Genomic DNA, 21,221 nt, shown 5'->3' on the forward strand with positions numbered 1-21,221 from the left:
CTTATAGCACCATAAAAGCCTTTCTCTTTTTTTTTTGTTGCAGCAGCCCTATCAATTTTTCACAACCCCAAAAAGTTTATGGTGAGAATATAAAAAGGCGAACAGGGAGACAGCCGGCCTGGTGATTTAAAGTTAAACGTGTCGCTAGAGAGCCTGCAGAGTGAAGTAGGAGGCACTGCAGAGCCGGCTGCGCCATATGCTGCATGTCATGTATTAGCATAACGTACAGCTTGCTGCTGGAGAACGGACATTCTGTTTATCATGAGCCAAGAGCCTCGCTGATAAAACATCTGCGCCGATGGCGGCGCGCGATAACTCAGCTGACTTTACATTCAGGGAACGCAGCGCGCGCTTTTCGCTCTCCCAGGAGCTCCACCTGTGCGGTGTGTCACGAGCGTCAAACCACAGCTTGTTCATTAACCTCCTAGATGGGGCGGGAGGCGGAGCTGGCGGCCGAGTTCGACCTTCCCAGATGACACCTCTTCACGTTTCTAGTGTCGGCTGTTTTCCCCATGCAGGGGAAACCCGGAACGTCCCCAGGAGACCGGACCGTTCTTCTCCGGAAGGCCTTTCCTGCAACGTTTGCAGACTATAGATGTGTTCGTTATCACACGCAGCTTCACACACAGACTGAAAACTGCCAATATTTCAGCATAGAAGAACCATCTGATTATTAACGTTAAGTATTACGATCATATACAGGATAAAAAGGAGTGAATTTCGGATTTTAAAAAACCTGAGAAATTTTGAGTTTAATCTAGAAATTTTCTAAAAACAAAAAGAAAACATTGAGGTTGAGTCAATCATCAGCATATCAGCATATGCACTGACTGATGGCACTTTTAAAATTTCGTTGTTCTTGTGACAATGACAATAAAGATCTATCTATCTATCTATCTATCTATCTATCTATCTATCTATCTAAGAGCTTCAGAAGTCAGAAATCTTCAACTTTCGAAACTCAGAAAATGTGTAAAATTGGAAAATGTTCAACTTTTGGAGCTTGGAAATTTCACCATTTTTTTCTAGAAGATTTTGTGAGATTAATCCCACAATTTTAGAGTTTCTAGCAAATTTTTTGATAGCTAATGCCGAGTCACCAAATTATCTCTAGAAGGAATCACAGACTAAGGATGAAAACAATCAGGAGAAGCGTAATTCCTTACCGACACCTGATCTTTATTTCTCATGTAAATTACCAGAGCTAAGATAAATATCTATATTATGTTCTAAACACAGACTAATTTGCCGTTCACTGTCACATGCTAAGTGGTGAAAAAGCATCCTGCCTTCTCATGCAAAGGTGACCAGATTACACAACACATGAAAAATGAATTTGATGCAACCGTAGTGAGTTTTGAGTGAGTTGAGTCTTGTAGCTGTTTCTTAGAGGACGGAAGTGACAAAATATAACACATAATTCCTCTCAGTGAGCAAATCACTCCAAAACACTGGTGAAAGTATTTGGTAAGTCTTTGCCTGGTTCTGAACTAGTGCTAGAGTTAAGCATCCCATGTCTAACCCAACACACACAGCCTTGAGTATAAATGATCTGTTAGCACTGAAGACAAAGTCCCATTAAAATGTCAGCACTTTTTTTTTTTTTTTACTTCCTTAGAAAGTAACTTAAACCTAGAGCCAGCAGCCCTCTGAGAACCTGTACATACCAGCTGGCCCCTGAGGTCATGTGACTAAAACCTGCTGGTTTTGTCGCGAATGAGGCTGAAAACTAAAGACGGCATCAGCTTCTCAGTAGCAGCAGCACGAACAGCTCGGCCATAAAACAGTTCAGTTTCATGGCTCGATGATGAGTTCTGTGTCCAAAGGAATTACACATTTTTGGAGAGGAAAGTGTCCATCAAATGGAAGATAATAGGAAGTACAGATTGATGGAAAGGTAATAAAAAATATTGCTACTATTAGAACTAAAACTGATGTTATTTAGCCAGAAAGACCCGGTACTGTATTTGGAGGAAAACACCTGAGAACATCATCCTATTTTCTTTTTAACAACAGTTTTGAGGAGCTTTTTTTTTTTTTTTTTAAATCTTTATTTCTGACAAATAATGTCCAAATCCATTTTACTTCTTTCCAGCAAAGATGCTTTAGACCCATCTGCAGTTCCAAAGCCAAATTTCTCTTAAGTCACATTTGATAGATGGAAATGTTATAACAACTGAAAATAACTTCTTTTTTTTATGCCATAAAATAGCACCATATGCCTGTAAAGCGCATAATGCTGCCCCTTTAAAATGATCTTGTGGCCTTTTTAACAAATATAAAAAGTTTTGCTAATTCTACTATTTATTTCATGGTTCGCAGGTAGACTAAAAACTTTGTGTCTTTTTACACAAGATATGTTTTTATATGGTTTCTTCTTTATATAGAAACAGTGAGCTTTTGGTGTGAAGCCGCTTTTCCAGCCTGAAAGTGACAGTCTGTCACCCACCATGTCAGTTTGATGTGTCAATTTTTATTCTGGGCTTTCCACCGCGGAAGATGCAACTGCAGCCGTACAGATTAACACTTAGCATAACGTCACATCACACACAGAGCAAGTTCAGAGTGCATGACAAATGACAGCATTTACTTTCCACGTTTTGTTTCACCACAAATGAAGAACAGGATCTATGAGGTAAAAAGCTAAAGCATAGAAGAAACCTGAGTTACCTAATCATCCGCTAGGTTGTGAGTGGAAGAACCAGGAACAAGAGATTACAGAGAACTACATCTGAATTCAAACATTCTGCTTATTATCTGACCAAAGGCCTTGAACATTCCAAATCTGGGCATAAATTTATGGCGGATGCTCATGAAGAGCATTCTTTACAACAACAGAGAGTCTTCGGCCAGAGGCTTCTTTAGGGTTTCTGTAATGCAGACTGCTACAGGAGCTCCTTCCTGCCTACAGCCGTCACCCTAAACAATAACTGTTTGAAGAAAAATTACAATGAGTAAGTACAATATTTCATTTCTACTGCGAGGCGTTAGGGCCACGCGAAGAAAAGAGAAATTACAAGAATAAAGTTTTAAAAAATATATGAGAATAAAGTCATAATATTAAAACTTCATTCAGTTAATTTTCTAACGTCATTCGTGCAATGTCATAACTTTACTCTCGTAATTTTACAAACAAAAGTGTTGGGTAAGTACGCATTCAGGAGGCCTGGAGGATCCTTGCATACAGACATGGAAGGTTCTGCAGACGTTTTAATTTGTGTTCAGGAGGATGAAACTAAAAGGTTCGTAACTGTGTGTACAGTGTTACTTTTGTTTGCTTCTGCTGCAAAGCTGGAGACGTGGTGAAGAATAATAAGCAGAACTGTATAGAGTGAGAGCTGAGGCATCTGGACACGTTAGCACAAAGTTACTACGTGTGTTTGCTGTTATAACGCCACATACAGACTGTCTGGAAGTGGCAAACTACAGTTAATGCAAAAAAAAAAAAAAAGAATCACACTCACTTCCTCGTGATAATTGGACTCACATTTACCTTTCATATTCCTTCAGATAAATCTTTATCTAAAGCTCACAGATGTAGCCTGAGTGTATTTGCATATGCAAACATTCACCCAAGCAAATCGTGTTTGATGTAATTAGGCATTCTTCCAGTTTAATCAGGTTACCCGAGCAACTGCAACACGCATACTCTCTCTTCTTTACTGTTTCAAAGAAACTTCACTTTTAGGCAAAAAGAGAAAAAAAAACAACATCAAGCTGTGTTTCTGCCTTCCTCTTGTTTTGTGTGTTTATCTGCGTCTCTTCTCAGACCGGCTACACCGCGCAGCGTCACCTCTTCCTCCTCCACCCCCCAAGTCACCAGGCAGGATTTACTTGACTTATCCATGGAGGATTTGCATAAATCAGAGCTGGAAACGGATCCCTAAAGAGGGAGTATGGCAGGCATCATGGACTCTAAACCTACAGGAAATCCAACAATCAGTTATTGTGCTTTACAATAGCAGAGAACAAGGGCAGCGCTGTGGAGAGATGGCGTCTGCGTGGCGGGGATCATCTCCTGTGACCACAGGGGCAGCTGGATTAGCTGCTGCTGTGTTTTCATACTGAAATATGGGTGCATGTGAATGATGCTCATCTCTTTAGGACTGTGGAAGTACACACAGTGCTGGTCTCTCACCATAAACTCCTGATCAATATGAGCTCTGCAGGTTTAAGTGAGCAACTAGGCTAGCTGACACCTACGCACCAAGAAGATATTAGAGTTCTGTATCCGCCTCTGCTTCACTCTGCTCGTTTAACATTCATAAAAACGTTTTTAACGTGTGGCGGATGAGAACAAAATGGTTTTTGAGAGCTTAAGTGTCAGTTTGGAGTCGATATGAAACGGGTGGACTTTTTCCCTCAACCTCAAACTTTAGGCAGCCTGAACATTTACTTTGTACTATATGCTAAACATATCTCCATTCTTTAAAAGTGGCACTTGATACCAACATTGGCAAACTCAGAACAAGGAAGCATCAGGGAACCATGACGATAAAACAGACTTTACTCTTCTCTAGTGTTTCTCTAGAGTAGCAGTGTCTGCCTTTACAAAGCTGACTTACTGTATGTCAAACACTGACATATCTCATAGGAGTCTTACATGCTCAGTTTTTTTTGTTTTTTTTACTTTGAATGATCAGCCACCTGCTGCTTTTAATATTACAGTATCACTTTGCTCCATTAAAGGTTCGGTAAGCTGTGTAATAGCATTTTCACATCTAAGAGGATCATCATTATCATTCACTCCATCCTGGCCTCCTCTCAGTCATGGTCTGCGCTTCTGCTGGTCCACGTTTAATAGCCTTAATGGTCGACTCCTGGATCTCTGCTGCAAACCTGCGTCTGTTCTTCTTCAGTAGAAATAGTCAGTATATTTATGGAACACTGGTTTAGATGACTTCAGTGTGGCTTTGTTTCTTAAGGGGAAAAACAAAGTATCAAAGCCAATCTGGGTTAAAGTGAAAAAGTATCTGCCTCCTAAATCCCTTGTTGCCAAGGGTACCACAGCAGCAGCGATGAAGAGTTTTCATGCGTAGTGTCGTGCTCCATCATCTTAGGCTGCTTTCACACCTAATAGTCCGGTAGATTCGGGTCGATTTGGGACCAAAGTTGCCACATTTGTTCCATTTTCAGCTGCTGTGGTTGTCTGCGCCGTCAAACAAACCAAACACTTTAAAAAACCAGTTCCCCTTCTCACCTGTGGTGGCGCTGCGCCAAGAACCACTGAAGGAAACAACAAGAAAACCTCTGAAGAAGAAATTGAGCGCAACTTCCTACTTCACAAAATTTAAACAAAAGTGGGAACTCAGTTATACGAACTTTGTCAAAGATTGTTGGAGTGAATCACACAGCTGAGGCTAAAATGTGTGTTTTAGGTTTTTATCCAGAGAACTGTGTTTTTAGCTCCAGGCAGTTAAAACTGATTGACTTTGGACTCCTGCAGGCCAGGAGATTAATATCTCTACACTGGGAAAAAATGGACATACCTTCAAACCACATGTGGGTGAAGGAGATGACATCATCTGGAGCCACTCACTTATATAGTCAGAGGAAAGGGAGTGAATTTTGAAGAAACATGGTCACCGTTGACCGACTTTCTGAAACACTCCAAAGGAAATGAAGAGAACAGTGCAGAATGCTGAGTCTTTCTGTGCTTTAAAAAAATGTATTCCTCTGTTTTTGTTTTCTGATATACGTACTGTTGAGTCGTTTGTTTTGTTTTTTGCTGTTGTTTCTTTATTATTTATATTTGTTTACGTTTTGGACTAAGCTGTTTAATGTGATTCTTATTTCAAATGTATCGCTGCCACTTGTTTTATGTTATAAAATTTAATAAATATAATGTTTAAAAAAATGAGTGGTGTCAGATTTTAGCAGCTGTAGGATTTGTCTTGTCTCTGGTAAAACACTACGAGCCATTTCTCCTGCTGGAGCTACCAGAAACATCTCAAGGGCCAAATTGTGTTTCCTCAACATTAGCAGAATATGGACAAAAATTTCCATGCAATTTTAATGGAAACACAACTAATGTTGAGAAATTAATGACTTAAAACAATCTCCTGTATCTTTCTAAAAAGTTACGTGTAAAGTTAATTTTGCCCTATTTCAAGTGAACTAAGATATTTTCACTAGAAACTCGACAAAAACACCCGGTAAAATTTTGTATTTTAGCAGTAAAAATTAAAAATTAAACTAGGATTTCCCAAACTTATGGTGAATTACAGATATTTTGTGATTTAATTAAGGATGCAATAAAAAAATGTTAATAAGAGTTATATAAAAGCTGCACTTTGTATTTACTTGAACAATCCAAGTCTTTCAGTTTGTTGAACGTCTTTCTTCTGCCACTAAACACAAGTGAACATTAGGAGTTCAAAAACTGTTCTAACCTCAGCAGGAATGAACGGAGCAAACAGAGTGGCATTTATTGTCTACCTGGAGACGTTTCAATTAAGATGATGTCAGGATAGACATAACTCATTCTAAAAGTGTTTAGTGAGGCAATTCACACCAGAAATCTTTTTCTGCAGTTTCAATGTGGATTCCTTTGATAGAATTTATATGGGTGGAAAACAAACCAAATGCAGGAGTATAAGACATGAACATGAACCCTGCAATATCTGGTCACTAATGAGGGTTTGGACATTCAGCTTAATGCAACTGAACAATGAACTAAAACTTCTTTTCTGACCTTTGAGCTACAAAATAAATGTTAATCACTCAGCAGTATAACTGCTCAGCAGGGTAAAAATCTGGGTTCAGGTCAGAGTCTAATGCAAAGCAGACATGAGTTCATTTAAAAAGTCACATTCCAGTGACTTCATGACATTTTGCAGGAGATCTCGGAGTATTAAAACACCAAAGTTTCTAATCTAAGTGAACTTTGTTTTGAATTAATGTGAGGACTTTAAGTTTGGGGCTCAGACTCTTATTTTGAAGCAAGAAAGGAAGTAGATCTTTAATTGCCCTCTTGTATTTATGGAGCAGAGTAATAAAAGCTGTGCAGGAAGGAGCTAAACTTTAAGAAACACTTGTGTTGAGTGCAACACAACTGTACAGTATATGTGCTCAGTCATTGGTCACCACTGCAGTTCCCCTCCAAAACGGTTGGTGGCAGCAGTTAAATGTTTGAAAATGTCAAGAAAATGTTCTTTAGTTGTTGGTCTATCAAAACTTTCTTTATTGTTTGTATTGTCTTATGGGTTCTGGAACATTCTGCTCTCTGCCGTGAGAGAGCAGAATGGACAGACTTCTGATGATTAGTGAACGTATTAATCCCTAGTTTTTCCAACAGATATTGAACGCAATATTTTTTTTTTCTAAAAATTTGCTTTACTTCAAACAAATAACATTACATAAAAAAGGAAAGATCTTCAACACAATAAGTAATAGATTGCATTAAAATTAAAATAAACGGAATAATAATGTTATTCAAATAATATAAAATAACCACAAACATGGCAGTATTGGTGTTAAGGTCTCCCAATCTAAAACATAAATCTTTAAATAAAGTAAACAAAGTGAAATAAATTGATACATTAATAGTTAAAATAAAATATGTACACTTTTTTCTAAACTTCCAAATAATGTACTATTAACAAATTCCTGTAAATAGATGTAATAAAGGGTCTGTTACAGCAAAAAGGAAAACAAAAGTAAAAAATATAGATAACAAAGGCATCTGCTTATGAGAGAAAGCTGGATTTCTTAAGAGTTATAGTTTTTACAAGTTTATTATTATTTAAATTAAGTTTTTTGACAGAGCCAACATAAGTTTTTAACTCAAGTTTCTTTAAAATTATTCAATGTGGGGATTTTTTTTTCACTCCATTTCATCTTGTGGACATCATATTTTGCAGGGATAATAATTATTTTACTTTACATATTTTATCTAAACAAAAGGCTGAATTGTTAAACATGAGCAATATTTGCAATTTTGATTACACAATGTTCTGTCCAACTTTTTCTGGACAGAGCATTTTGCGAATCCGACCAAAATATTACAGCAAGAGAAAACTCCACAAATAAACGTTCAATGCTTTTGACCTTATGATGACAAAAAGAGCAGTTGTTGCTGACATTTACAGAGGAGTAACAAATCTTTAACTGGATAATTTCCAGTTAAATCTCAAATAAAAATAATTTGTTCCTATGAATAAGTATATATATTCATAAGGCAATAAAATAGTTTTTTGTTTAGCTAACTCCATCTTTCTTTTCACATGACAGTAGGTAAAGTTTCTAAACGAGCTCAGATCAATCTGTTTGTGGCGGGATACTTCCTGGTTCACTGAAACCTTCCTCCTGCTTGTCTCTGGTCCTGTGGGTGACACTGTGCACAGCCAACGACGACCTCTGACCTGAGAGACTCAAACTGGAAAATGTCCTTACTTATTCAGTGTAAAATTTGAAAACCTTTCCTTTGATGGTTGGTTGTGTTTTCTGTTCAGATTACACAGAAACCTTACGAGTTATTACATTTCTTGCACCAACAAAGTTAACATCAAAGTGAACCCACAGATAAAATGACATCAGATGTCTGCAGTAGTTCACTTTAGTTAGAGTAGCTCTGGAAATACATCACCTGCTATAAGAAAAGTAAAATATCAAACTGCGCCAGTGGAAAGAGCCCTTCTCTCCAAAAGCAAAAATAATTACAAACTGAAGTTTATCAGAGCAACTGGTTGGTTCCTTTTAGGGCGAGTTCAATGAGCAAGTGGTCATAATGAGCTTTTCTGTCTCCGACATCATCTTCATGTTCATCAAGCAGGGCCTGCAGCACTCTGCCAATTAAAGGAGCTTTTATCCAAACTACACAGGGCTGATGGTGTTAGGAGCTGATCTTTCACGCTGCGCGTCTCAGGAAACACAGAAAGGCTGGTACACACACACACACCAAACTCTGGTACACACACACACCAAACTCTGGTACACACACACACCAAACTCTGGTACACACACATCTTGTTCAAGCTGACGTCACAAATCTGGATAATTGTAATCACGGGGCTCTTAGGTCCAGACGGTGCCTGTCTGCCGTATTACAGAGAAATTATTTAAGCAGTTTGATTAGTGAGGAAACTTTCTCTAAAGTATTGTCCAATCACTGTAGCTTCCTCTGTTCTTGTTCTGGCCCGTGTCAAAGTAGAACCAAATCACGGAAGCAGTTCAAGAATATTTAACAGCTGAGATTTCTAGTGCACTTCTTTTATGTTTCCAAGTAATTACAGGAAATTGCTGACAGCCTCAAAGTTTGATGGTGACATGCTAATTGTTAAGCTAATTGCTAAGCACAGCCTGTGTTCCATCAGGTATTGTTTTGATGATGAATAAAAAGGGGCTCGAGGTTTGAGGGAACATTGTGGTTTCAGTTTTACTTCTGGATTTGGCCTGTTTCCTCAAGCTGCTGATAGTTCAAATAATTCAGACATCACAGTAGAAACTCAAAGGTGTGTCGTAGAAAGTAGCCTAGGTTGCAAAAGACCTTATAGTTCTATAAAAAGGCTTTATACGCTCTTCCTGTAGTCTCGTATATGCTATCATCATATACTGTCTTTTATATATTTCATCTATTTTCCCACATCGAAACAGGGAATGCCCCAAAAAGCTTTTTTTTTTTACTCCTCCAGACCTTTAAGTGGCGCTAGTTCTCTCCGGTCTCACCAAAACTTCTACCTTTTGTTTGGTCTGGTTCTCTTTCTTCATTGTTCTTCATCAGCCTTTTATTTTCATTCAAATATTTTAGTGTACAGAAGTTGATTAATCAACTTCAGGTCTTTGTTCCTTATAGGGAGCAGTTGGTCCCCACAACATAGTATTTGTTAGGAAAAAAGTCCTTATACTCTGTTAAACAATTTTATGCATTTTCCAGGCATATGGTGCCATTTTATGGCACAATCAATTAACTATATTACCTTCAGTTGTTATAAAAATGCTATATATGTAAAATATATAGTTTGACTTCCTAATTTCACGCATGAAATAATCAAATCAATACTCCATGTATCTTTTAGATGAAAGACTAGCATTACAGGATGATGTAAAGCTCTTAAATGCCTGGTCACACAATATAGAGAACATTTAACCTGACATGTTTTTTGGACTGTGGGAGGAAGCCGGAGTCCCCAGAGAGAACCCAGACATGAACAGGGAGAACCTCTAAACATGCAGAGACCCCAGGCTGAGACTCAAACCACGACTGAAGACTGAAAATATGAAATAAATACTTGATGAAAGTAGCAGACGTTTTTCAGTGAACGTGTCTATTAAAAAAAAACAATTATAATTTCTATAATTTCCTGCTCTTTAGAGAGCAGCACTGACAGTTTAACAAGCTGATTTTAATTAGTTAATTAGCTTGTCAGCGAGCTGCTCTGCAGACATGGTGCTCTGACATTTAACCATACTTTAGGTTTGTCTGTAATGACAAACCTAAACAGTTCAGCAGGCTTTGTTGTAAAGAACAGAAATCTGTAGGAGAGACCAAGAGAACGGCCCAGTAACTAAGGGAGGAGAGCTGCGTTTGTGCAGCAGCTGACTCTGGAGCTAAAGCTTTAGCATCTTATTAAAGCATGTGAACCTGAACCAGCAGCATGCCAGGACACTAGAGCTGTCTCTGTCTCTGTCTCTGTGCAGCCATGATCAATACCCACAGCAGAGGGGAATAGTAAACATGTAGCCATGTAGACAGAAATGAGTGAATAAAATATATTACATAAATCTGTTTAGTTTGTTTAAATACAGAACAAGTTATAGACTTCACTTTATGAAGCTTTATACAAAAAAATATAATCAAACTTTGAAAAAAGGGCAAAACTTTCATGAATATAACAGCAGGTGATAGGGAGAAGTGCCAACCAATCCCAAAATGATTGTATCCTTGCTACACAATAAAACTTATGCTGCATTTACACCAACCCTGCTTAGCCCTCTTTAATAGAACTGTTTGCTTAGAAAGTCCGGTGTGTTTGGGGAGGTGTGAATGCATCATCAAACTCTGATGCGGACCAAAAAGTGAGCCCAGGTCCGTCTACAAACCTCGGTCTCTGTTCGATGACAGTGAACTCTGGTCCCGTTCGAATGCATATGTAACGCTAAGCGGACTGGAGACCGCTTTAAAAGCAGGAATTGGACTACAGCGCAAGGCATTCTGGGTGGTTACAACCAAAACAAACGCACCAGTCTAGCATTAGCGGGAGAAATGGCTCACAGTTTGTTTTTTTGCCACAGACTAAAGAGAAATCCTCCAACTGCTAAAATCTGACAATACTCCATTTCTATTTCCATTTCATGAAGAAGGAAGTGGCACTTCAGAGGTTTTTGTGTCGTTTCCTTCAGTGCTTCTTGGTGCAGCGCCCCCGCAGGTCAGGAGGGGAACAGGCGTGTTTCAAAGTGTTTGGTTTGTTTGACACAGTGCAGTGAGAGAAAGAGAACCATGGCAGCTGAAGATGGAACAGAGGTTTTAACTTTTTAACTTTTACCCCTCTGAGTCTGCCGGACCATCAGGAGGGTAAAAATCCTTAGAGTCACTAAAAAGTCCATGGACAGGAACAACTGTTCTAGCCATAACCTGTAATCATTTTATGACACTTACACTGTAAAACTAAATCAGAATCAGTCAGAGGAAGTGTATAACATTTAATGATATTTAACTATTAATACCTGAGAGACACGAGGCAAAGCAGCATGTATCCGTGTATGAGCTGGAGCTTTGGCCTCTGCCCGCTGCTCTCTAGAACACCAGCAGCTACTAAATTGATTTTCAGCGCAAACACTGACTGACAAAAATGGATGCTCACCATGCCAGGAATGAAAACAATAAGTGTTTTAATGACGCTGTTCCTTTAAAGCAACAGATAAGATGGTTTTAATTTGAAGCTGACACTAATGCAAAGTGCAATACTACACTATAAAAATATCACGTTAAGCAAGGCTGTTGTTACTATAGTGGAAGAAGATACTGACTGACTAGCTGAGGTTGTACATCACACGGCAGCTGATGTATCAAGGCTAGAATAAACTTATATACTGTATATACTTCCTAATTTTGAGAATTTATTATCTATGCAAACTTAATTCAATGATTATTTTTTTAATAAAAAAAAAAAAAATTAAGTGTCATAACTCACATCATCCAAGTATCTTCAAAGAGTCGTTGTGATGCTGTGGGCAGGAAGGATCTCCACTAGCAGTCAGTCTTGCAATGAATCTGAAGAGGCCTCTGACTGAAGACTGTTGCTGTATGACAGTCTCATGACTGATTTGGGACTGGAAAGCTAACAGCTCAATATCCTGGCAGCAGAGATGATATTCCACAGAAACATCTCCTATATGGCGCAGTCAGTTGTTAGCAGCTCTGCTAATCCACCTCATTTGCTTTTGCCTGCTCCTGTCCTGCCTGTTTTGCAGTATCCAGGAGGTTTGTTCCAGATTTGAGGTGCATAGAAGCTGAATGCTGCTTCATGTTTAGTTCTGGAGCTGGGGATGCAGAGCAGAACCAGACCCAGAAGACCTGAGAGGTCTGGAAGGTTGATACGATACATCAGTACGCTTGGCTATGAAATTTCAACTGTCTGCGGAAAGTGTGCTGCCTTCTGAATACACACAGTACACCTGAGTATAGGAGCAGTGTCGTGTTTGGCCTCCACGTCCTCGTATGTTAAGCCGATCGCGGTGGAGTGAAAGGAGAAAATGAGTAGAGAAGCTCAAGAAGAAATTACAGATACAAGAGGAATGGTCCCGCCACAGTTCAGCAGTACTTTGGATACTGAAAACAAACAAACAAAAATTTATCAATAATCATCAGCTGATATAAAATGCTTATATCTTGATAAGTTTTTTCACCCATATTGCTGAACCCTTGGATGAATAGTCCTCTAGACAGTTCAGTTAAATATTCAACAACAATCTTTTGCAGGTTTTTTTTTTTTTTAATACTCCGCTGTCACCAAGTTTATCTCAGACATAGCTGATCTCCTGTTAGAGAAACTGAAGCTTGTAATTTGGAGAAAACATCAGGGGAAATATTTTAGATACGGATTAAAAAATATTCATTAACACGTTATGAGGCTGTGGTGGCTTGGGGGGAGAAGGGGAGCGGTCGCTTTTTTGGGGGGGGGCTTGAGACCTGATCTCTTCTTCTCTCTTGCACAATCTGGCAACAGCAACCGTACAGCAGAATTAGCATCCAGCTTATTAAAAATCTGTTAATGATCCAGGGGGGTTGTAATGTGTTTTTTTATACACCTGTGCCTCGGATTACCATAAAAAAATTTCTGGAAGCCATAAAATATGACTTTCACTAAGACATAGCTTCCTTATGTCTCATGTCATAAACATAAATTGGTTATTTAACCTCTATTACAGTTAAAGATGATAGAAAATATAATCTATAGACTATTCACAATGGTAATAAAAAAACAAACAAATTTGAAGTTTTTCTTGACATAATTTTATCTTAAAATAATCTTGTCCAAAAAAACAACCCTACTCTCTGTACCAGGAGCTTCTGGGATCCATCTCTACCCCTGGGAAATTGTTTTAAACCAGATAAATGCTTTGGAGACGCGCGTGAGGGGTAATAAAGACCCCAGGAAACTACACTGGTCCATGGGAATGGTTCCTGTAGTGAAAATGCAGTTAGTCACACAGAGTTGGTCGAATTTGTCCCAGAACAGAGTTGATTTAGCTCAGTGAGGAGCTCTGAATATGCAGCAAGTCTGGACAGGAGCAGCAGGCTGCTGGAGAAACAGATCCATCATATATAGCAGTTTGGAAGAAAAAAAAAAAACACGAAAATGTTTTTTGTTTTTTTTCCCCCAATATGAGCTTCGAGAGGCTGCAGGAGGAACAAGGAAGACTAAAGGTGCAACATTGCCCTCTGGTGGCGTCATGAAGAAATCACCAATATTAACTGGTATCTAAGTTGAACGAACTGCTAAAGTCCCTTCACGTTTTTCTCATGTCTGTCTAACCATTTGAAAATGGTTTCATATATCACAGAACAGTCTTATAAAAAAATGAGGTGAGGCCCAGTTAGTACATTACAGCATTTTAGAGGTGTTTAGTGAGCGATCTCATAGACAGCACAGAAAAGCTGGACTTTAATTTGTAGATACTAGTTGATGTGTTACCAGTTATTTTTGCTCCTCTCTGATGGAACCAGCTCCTTGTTCGGTGAGGTACACACTCTGTAGACTCGGCTTCAAACTTGTAATAAAACTTGTAGACAAAGCCACTTCAAATGAACCGTTAGCAATCAGGTGCATCTTTAATTAATTAAAAATATAATCTGAATATTTTCAGATTAAATATTAAGAAATATTTCATTATTTAATTAAATAACTTTAATTAAATTCTTAATTTTTATTTGTCTTATGTTAATGGGTTGCAAAACGAGGAATTAAAGTCAAAACTGCATTTGGGAGTTCTGAGAAAACCTTGGACATAAACTGGAAAATTTTAGCAGAACCTTGCAGGTCCCTCTCCCTTTGCTCTCTGCTTCCCCGATTTGGCATAATATTGTCAAACTTGAATTCAACATGAAATTTTGCAATGATGTTTCTCAAAGTCTTGACCTTTCTGTGCCTTCTCAGGTCACCCAAGGTTAAATGGTTTCACAAATGTAAGACCATACTGAAGAAGAGCAGCTAAGGTAAACCAGGTGCTGGTAGTTAAGCTGAATTAAAGGCCCACACTTCTCCTGAACACAAGCACCTTTGGACGGTCCGCTTGCACTCAAGTTCTCCTGAGTCTTGCTTGAGGAAGTGATTCAGGTTGTTGGTGCAGAAACACATCCAGAACTTGTGGGACACCTGGGATCATTGCTGAGCGTTTACTGGAGAATAAAGTTCTGGGCCCGGTTCTCCCTGACTGCTCCAACTTGAGGGGAGGGGTGGACCACTCATCTTCGTGACATTTTTGGGAATCTCTGAGAGGTCCATGGCTTCAGTCGGCCAGGACAAGAGGAGGCCAGTTGGAAATCTGACCCCAGGAGGTGTCTTGGTGTCCATCACCACCTTCCTAACATCTAAAATACTATGTTTCAGTATTATCTTATTGTGTCACTTTTTTTGTCATGTAAATGGAGGAAGAAAAAGCAATATAGACTCAAAAAAATCGGCAGCACATAACCTTAAAAAACCTGTATCAGTCGATCTCTACTCTGAACCCTCACTCTCAAAAATTCTGTTTCCAGCAGCTGTGAAGGCTTAAACTAAAGTAACATAAATATGAGCAATACCCAACTGAAATACTTCATAATTAATATCAATATTTTTCTTTTCTGTTTCTTGTCTCTGCTTTCAATTTCCCGTGTAAGCTTTAAAAAGGAGTAAGTCTCTGCACTCTTCTTTTCAGCATCTCACTGATACGGTCTGGCAAAAACACAGCATCATTTCAAAATCACAAAATTGTACCAAGTATTTTGTCTAGATTCTAGTGCAAATATTTTAAGTGCACTCAAAATAAGACAAAACTAGCTTACAGGTAACTTTTCAGCAAAAAATAAATAAATAGAAGCTTGTTTTGAGTCAATTATACCTTAATATTAATGAAGAAATTATTTCTATTAGCAGATAATTTACCTTATAATGTTTTCATCAATATTAAGGTATTAATGATTTAAAACAAGCACCTATATCTTGCAGAAAAGTTTAACCGGATGAACCAACTAATCCACCAGATAGTGCCATCTGCAGACTGTGTGCTGCAAATACAAGTGAATGTTGGCATCAAAAAGCACCAAGAAGACCTGGGAAGATCTGTTTTGTTGTTGGTCACCTTGGGGTGGAAGTAAAGACCAGATCTGTAGCTCCTGTAGAAGAAAAAAAAATATTCAGCAAGTCCACAAATGATTCTGTTATTTCAACTCTCTTGTTTTGAAATGCACACATTCCGGTATTTTTATTGACCAAGACAAAGATTCTGTGATAATGCAGGTTTGCCTTCCAGGCAGATGTTGAGGTGACCTCTTTATTGGGTCTCTGCTTTTTGGTGATGTGGTTTTGTTGGCTTCATCAGATTGTGGTCTACAGCTTTCACTGGAGCCGTTCAGAGCTGAATGGCCTTTGCCGGGTCAGGGAAGTGGTTCTGTCCCAAGTGGAGGAGTTCCAGTATGTCAGGGTCATCGAAGAGGGATAAAGAAAGGGCCTCGAGAGCAAAAGGCAAATTGGTCTGTTGTGAAGACGGCAAAGTCCAAAAATGAATCTTGATTTAGTGGTTGATCTGCTACTACCCTCATCTACGGTCACAAGCTCTGGGTAGTGACTAAAAGAACAAGATCAGATACAAACGTCTGAAATGAGTTCTCTCTGTGTTCTCCTACAGATAGGGTGAAGCTCAGCCATCCTGGAGTAGAGCTGCTGCATCTCCACGTGGAGGGGAGCCTGGTGGCTCAGGCATCTGGTTAGGACGCCTCCCTGCTGAGGTGTTCAGGTCCCACCAGCAGAAGACCCAGAACACAGAGGGACGATGTCTCTGATGGCCTGTGAACACCTTGGGATTCCCCAAGAGGAGCTGGCAGCAGCCTAAGGTCATGGAGGCCAAAGCTGCTGGATCCATGACCCAACCCTAGAGAAGTGATGATGTAACCTGCACTGAAGTTAGGCGAGTATTTTGAAGTAATGCTGCTCAAGTGCAACTTGCCTATTCTATCCACCTTAAAGTTTTTTTCTAAGTTACTACCCAGCCATATAGTATCTAAAGCAGGGGTCTCAAACTCCAGTCCTCGAGGGCCGCAGTCCTGCAACTTTTAGATGTGCCTCTGCTGCACCACCTGAACAGAATAATTAGGTCATTAAGGCTCTGGAGAACTGATCTACACAAGGAGGAGGTAATTAAGTCATTTCATTCCGGTGTTTTGTACCTGTGGCACATCTAAAAACTGCAGGACTGCGGCCCTCGAGTTTGAGACCCCTGATCTAAAGCCTTGTACTAAGTTCAGACGTACCCAACATTGCCTTTTAGCACTTTGAAACCTTCTCTGTAATTGATTATTATCAATAGTTCTCCAATTAGTCTAGTTGGCTATACTCTAGCCACCCCACCACTAAAACGCCAACCTTTAGCGCTGCTCAGTTTTTGCCAAGTTCTGTTAATCATTTAAATACGTGCAGGTCTCCCAGCTTCAAACGTCCTAGTTAAACTGTATGTCGCAATCTCACCAGCAGAGGGAACCATAATCCAACCCAGCAGCTTTCACATTGAGGATGTACAATATAATGGACACTTTCTTCTAAAACAAGAACAAGACATTTACACAGCAACCAATTTTACACTTTATTTGTTTTAGTACAACAGTTTAAGTCAGCTAGCCACTTTTCTATTGAAATGCCAGAAGTGTATTGCTCTTAGGCATTCCATGTGTAGACATCTGCTCAGTGATGTTGAAAATGACCTCCAGTTGCATGATGGGCATGTTAATTCACAGCTATACTGCAAGAAGTCATGTGCTTTAAGTCAACCCCATATTTTTTTTTTCATATTTTTTTTTTTACAAAAGCCAAGAATCAGCAGTGGCGCAAAAACCCCCATGACCTGCCGGTAAAAGTCAGCTGAATCTGGGAGCAAAGCTGCATGTCCAACAGCCAACACCTCGATGGAAACTTGTGCTACTTTTTAAATATACAGTAAGTGCCAAGAACAGGTGTGGTTCACAGACGTTTTCAAACCCACTATGAAACGGGTGGTAGTAAAAGACCGATGCATAGTAACATGCTTCCCGAGAGAATAAAAAACACACACCGCTAATATCAAAGGAAGGGGGTTCAAGCTGCACGGACAAGCTACATGATGATTACAGCAGACTCAGAGGAATTATCCACATGTAGAACGAGCGCAACTACACTGACATAGCAGGAGAGTTGAAAAAATTCACAAAGTAGAAGTTGTATTTCCAAAAGAGGTGGGTCGTGAAAAAACAATACTGGCTGAACAAAAAATAAATTAATCTTTGGATACGTAAAAAACCCTATACAATCCCCCGGTGGTTCCCCCTCAGTCCTCTGAGCCGCCTTCTGAGCCGGGCTCCTTGTCCTTATTCTTCCTCACCTCTTCCAACTTCTTGTCCTGTAAAGACAAAAGGAGAAGGTAACAGTGGATCCATATGTCGCTCCACGCACACGTCCAGGCAAACGCCACCAACCTTCTCCTTGAACTTCTCATTCATGGCTGCCATAATGGCTGTGCGGTTCTCTTTGTTGGCCTCCATCTTCTGATTGAGCTTCTCCTCTGCCATCTTGCTGAAGTTGTTGTTCTCCTCCATAGCTTTCTGCAGCACTTCCTTTTCATGCTCCCGCTTCTCGGCTAAGTGCTTCAGAACCTCGGCTTCATGATTCTGATGGCAGAGAGGGAAGTTAGCCTCAGACCACTTTAGCAAACTCTCCACTACTTGTATACAAAAGCAGAAGACAAACCATTCAAGGGGTTTGACAAGTTTGTGATCTTCTCTTCTTACCTTGCGCCTCTCTTCTGCAGCATCCAGCTTTCTCTGGATTTCCTCAAGAGAGACGTCCTTCTTTTTGGGAGGAGACAGGGGGAACTCTCCTTTACCATCTGGGGCTGGAGCACCCAGGATGACCTCAAAGGCCTGGCCAGACGCCCGCTTGTCAAGCTCCTTGACCTGGATATCTGAAGAACACCAGAGTAAAGACACCAAGAGATTCTAGCAATTTAAAAAGATACATTTACTTTAAATGCAAAACTACCTTCAGCTGATGCCATCTTGGACACAAGTGCAGGACAGGTAACCTGAAAGACAACAGATTGTATTCATACAGTATAAAAGCTGATCATTAATAGAGAGATTAGATGATTGCATGATGGATTGTAGCACAGAAAACTTAACTGATTTTGACTGCAGCTTGTAGCTTCACAAAAAAACAAAAGATTGAATTTCTAAATTAATTTAAATAATGTGAAACATATGGCACTTTTGGCCTTTAGCAATCACATCATTTAAAGCAGGGGCCTGTAGCCTGTACCACCCAAAGGGTCATTTGCAGCAAGTTAAAAAATTTTTTTTTTAAAAATCCAATGTGCAGGGAGTGCGGGTAAACTTTCTATGGGATGTTTATTTGTGGGAAATTTTGTATAAACATTATTTTGACAATGTCTCATCTAATATATATATATATATATATGTATGTATGTGTGTGTGTGTGTGTGTGTGTGTGTGTGTTGCTGGTTCCATCGTCATTCTGTTGTGGGGAAAGAATATCAATGGAAAACTGAACTGCTCAAACTAACACCTGTTATATTTAAAACCCATTTAACTGGTTCATTTTTAACCACAGTGACTAGTCATTAGTTGTAGTTAATTGTTACTCATTATGAAAGGGCCAAAGAACCGCAGGTCGCTGACCCCTGATTCGGTCATATACAGAGGAAAAATCTTTGTTCACGCTGCCAATAAAAAAGAAAAGAAACAGCGACATCTGGTGGCGCACTGTATGTCTGCATAAAACCACCGCCCATCAGCCCGCACAACACACGGCATTCAGAGCCTCCGTGTCGCGCACGCGCCATTGTTTATGTTCCAAATTGTAACAGCATTGACATTCAGATCGATCAGAGACCGATCGACCCCCCTCGCCCCCCTCCCTCCACCCAAAGGGAGGGGCTCCTGGATAAGCAGAGCCACCGTGTTAATAGTTAATGAGACCAGTCACAGTTTGCTGGAACAAAAGGCTGCCACTGGGGTGTGTTCGGCGACATAAGCGACACATAAGCGAGATGAATGAGGAATGTGCAGATCCACGGGATCCACGGGAACATCAGCAGCAGGCAGCACCTGTTCCTTCCACCATGTGCTCGGAAGCAAGAGGGAACCAGGGAGGGGTGAACCCACAGAACAAAAGCCACAAAGAAATGGCTGGAAAAATATCTGCTCTACTGTGACTAACAACGAGCAAAAACATAACAGCAGCCATGTTCTGTGATGAAATGGCTCTCTGGTTAATTAGACGGCTGAAGAACTGTTGAGTTATCCCAGAAACGGAGCCCGCCCTGGCATTTCTCTGGGCTAACAGCTAGCTTAAGTTCTTTGTTTACCCTTCTTAAAAGCCAAAAACCACGAAAAAAAGTCGTACATATGAACAGAATAAAGATTTAACAGCCCAAACAGACAGAACTGGCCAACAATTAGCGTTTCGTCAAGCCAACAAAGCTTCAAATACTTTAACAAATCTTAGTCGTATACATTCAATTTGATGGGTGTTATTAGCTCCATTTGGAGAAAGCAGCAAACAAAGGAGCTTTTATTCTGACGGCAACAAGGCGAGCAGCCACAGACAAAGGGGCGCTCAGACTGGACACTTCGCTGTAAAATACTTTTTAAAAAAAAGCGTATATAAAAATAAACTGACCACTAAAATATTTTAGGAAATTTAAATACAAAGACAGTCGAGTTGAAGAGGCAGAAATGACTGGTCTGAATGTCCCTCAGAACCGACCGTGCCAATGTCTCCCCGAGTACAATGGGCTGCCAGCCCGCCGGCCGCCGACACGAACAACGGCCGCTTGTCTCCACTGAAACAAAGCACCAATAACAGCCGAGCACGTTTTCCTGAAGCCTTTAGCTCACATCCAGCCGTAATTCACACACGGCGAAAACAAATTACTACAAAACAATTCATTCTAAGGTGAAGAAAAGCTTCCGCCGATTAAAGAAACCCGACCCAATAAGTGAGGATTTGTAACGTCTGGTGCTGAGGTGAATACTCCTACCTACAGACGCGGGAGAAAGCTCTCCTGTCGGGTTTCTGGGCTACAGATGCTGCCTGCCTGTCACACCCACCTCCAACAAGCTGCGGATGCTGCTCAGCTCCTCTCTCTTAGGTTTCACCACAAGCCTCAGGCGCGAGCAGCCTCAGCGCGCGCATTTAATAGAACGCGGCCCGTGACGTTGCAGCTGTCTGCCACCAATCAGTTGGCGCTATTCTGCGCGTGGGGATTGTAGTTTTTTCTTAAGGATCTTCAACGTGATGGTGCAACCATTTAGCTCTGTTTTTGCTGCCTATTGTAATGAGTGGAGTATGTCCTCTATTATTCTATCGTTTTTTACAATCCAATGTGCTAGTTATTTTTTTGTTCTTCATAAACAAACATTTTAAAAACCTTCTTGACTAAACATATCAAGTTTTACACACATTGTAGGAGCCATATATACATTTTTGGAGCTTAATACAAAATGTTATTTTGTGTTTATGTGAGTTAAATTA

General features: G+C 40.0%; 1 protein-coding gene across 2 annotated transcripts; it reads right to left on the reverse strand.

Moving 5' to 3' along the window:
• Nucleotides 1-17,267: 17,267 nt before the first annotated feature.
• LOC116731712 (stathmin-like) lies at nucleotides 17,268-20,889 on the reverse strand. Of its 2 annotated transcripts, none has more exons than XM_032581528.1 (5): nucleotides 20,798-20,889; nucleotides 18,708-18,750; nucleotides 18,458-18,630; nucleotides 18,146-18,337; nucleotides 17,268-18,069 (listed from the first exon to the last, which is right to left on the reverse strand). In XM_032581528.1, exons 2-5 carry the CDS (start codon nucleotides 18,721-18,723, stop codon nucleotides 17,998-18,000), a joined length of 453 nt encoding a protein of 150 aa, XP_032437419.1. In that variant the 5' UTR covers nucleotides 18,724-18,750; nucleotides 20,798-20,889; the 3' UTR covers nucleotides 17,268-17,997. The 2 variants fall into 2 exon arrangements, with proteins under 2 accessions (XP_032437419.1, XP_032437420.1); XM_032581529.1 differs by having other exon boundaries at nucleotides 20,728-20,871.
• Nucleotides 20,890-21,221: the final 332 nt, after the last annotated feature.

The sequence above is a fragment of the Xiphophorus hellerii genome, chromosome 13, assembly GCF_003331165.1.
Source record: "Xiphophorus hellerii strain 12219 chromosome 13, Xiphophorus_hellerii-4.1, whole genome shotgun sequence".
Lineage (NCBI taxonomy): Eukaryota > Metazoa > Chordata > Actinopteri > Cyprinodontiformes > Poeciliidae > Xiphophorus > Xiphophorus hellerii.

Excerpts from the sequence above, each read along its gene's own strand:
- LOC116731712 (XM_032581528.1), bottom strand. Across the intron at positions 18,338-18,457 it reads CTGCAGAAGAGAGGCGCAAG|AATCATGAAGCCGAGGTTCT; the intron begins GTAAGAAGAGAA and ends CTCTGCCATCAG. Across the intron at positions 18,070-18,145 it reads ATGAGAAGTTCAAGGAGAAG|GACAAGAAGTTGGAAGAGGT; the intron begins GTTGGTGGCGTT and ends TTGTCTTTACAG.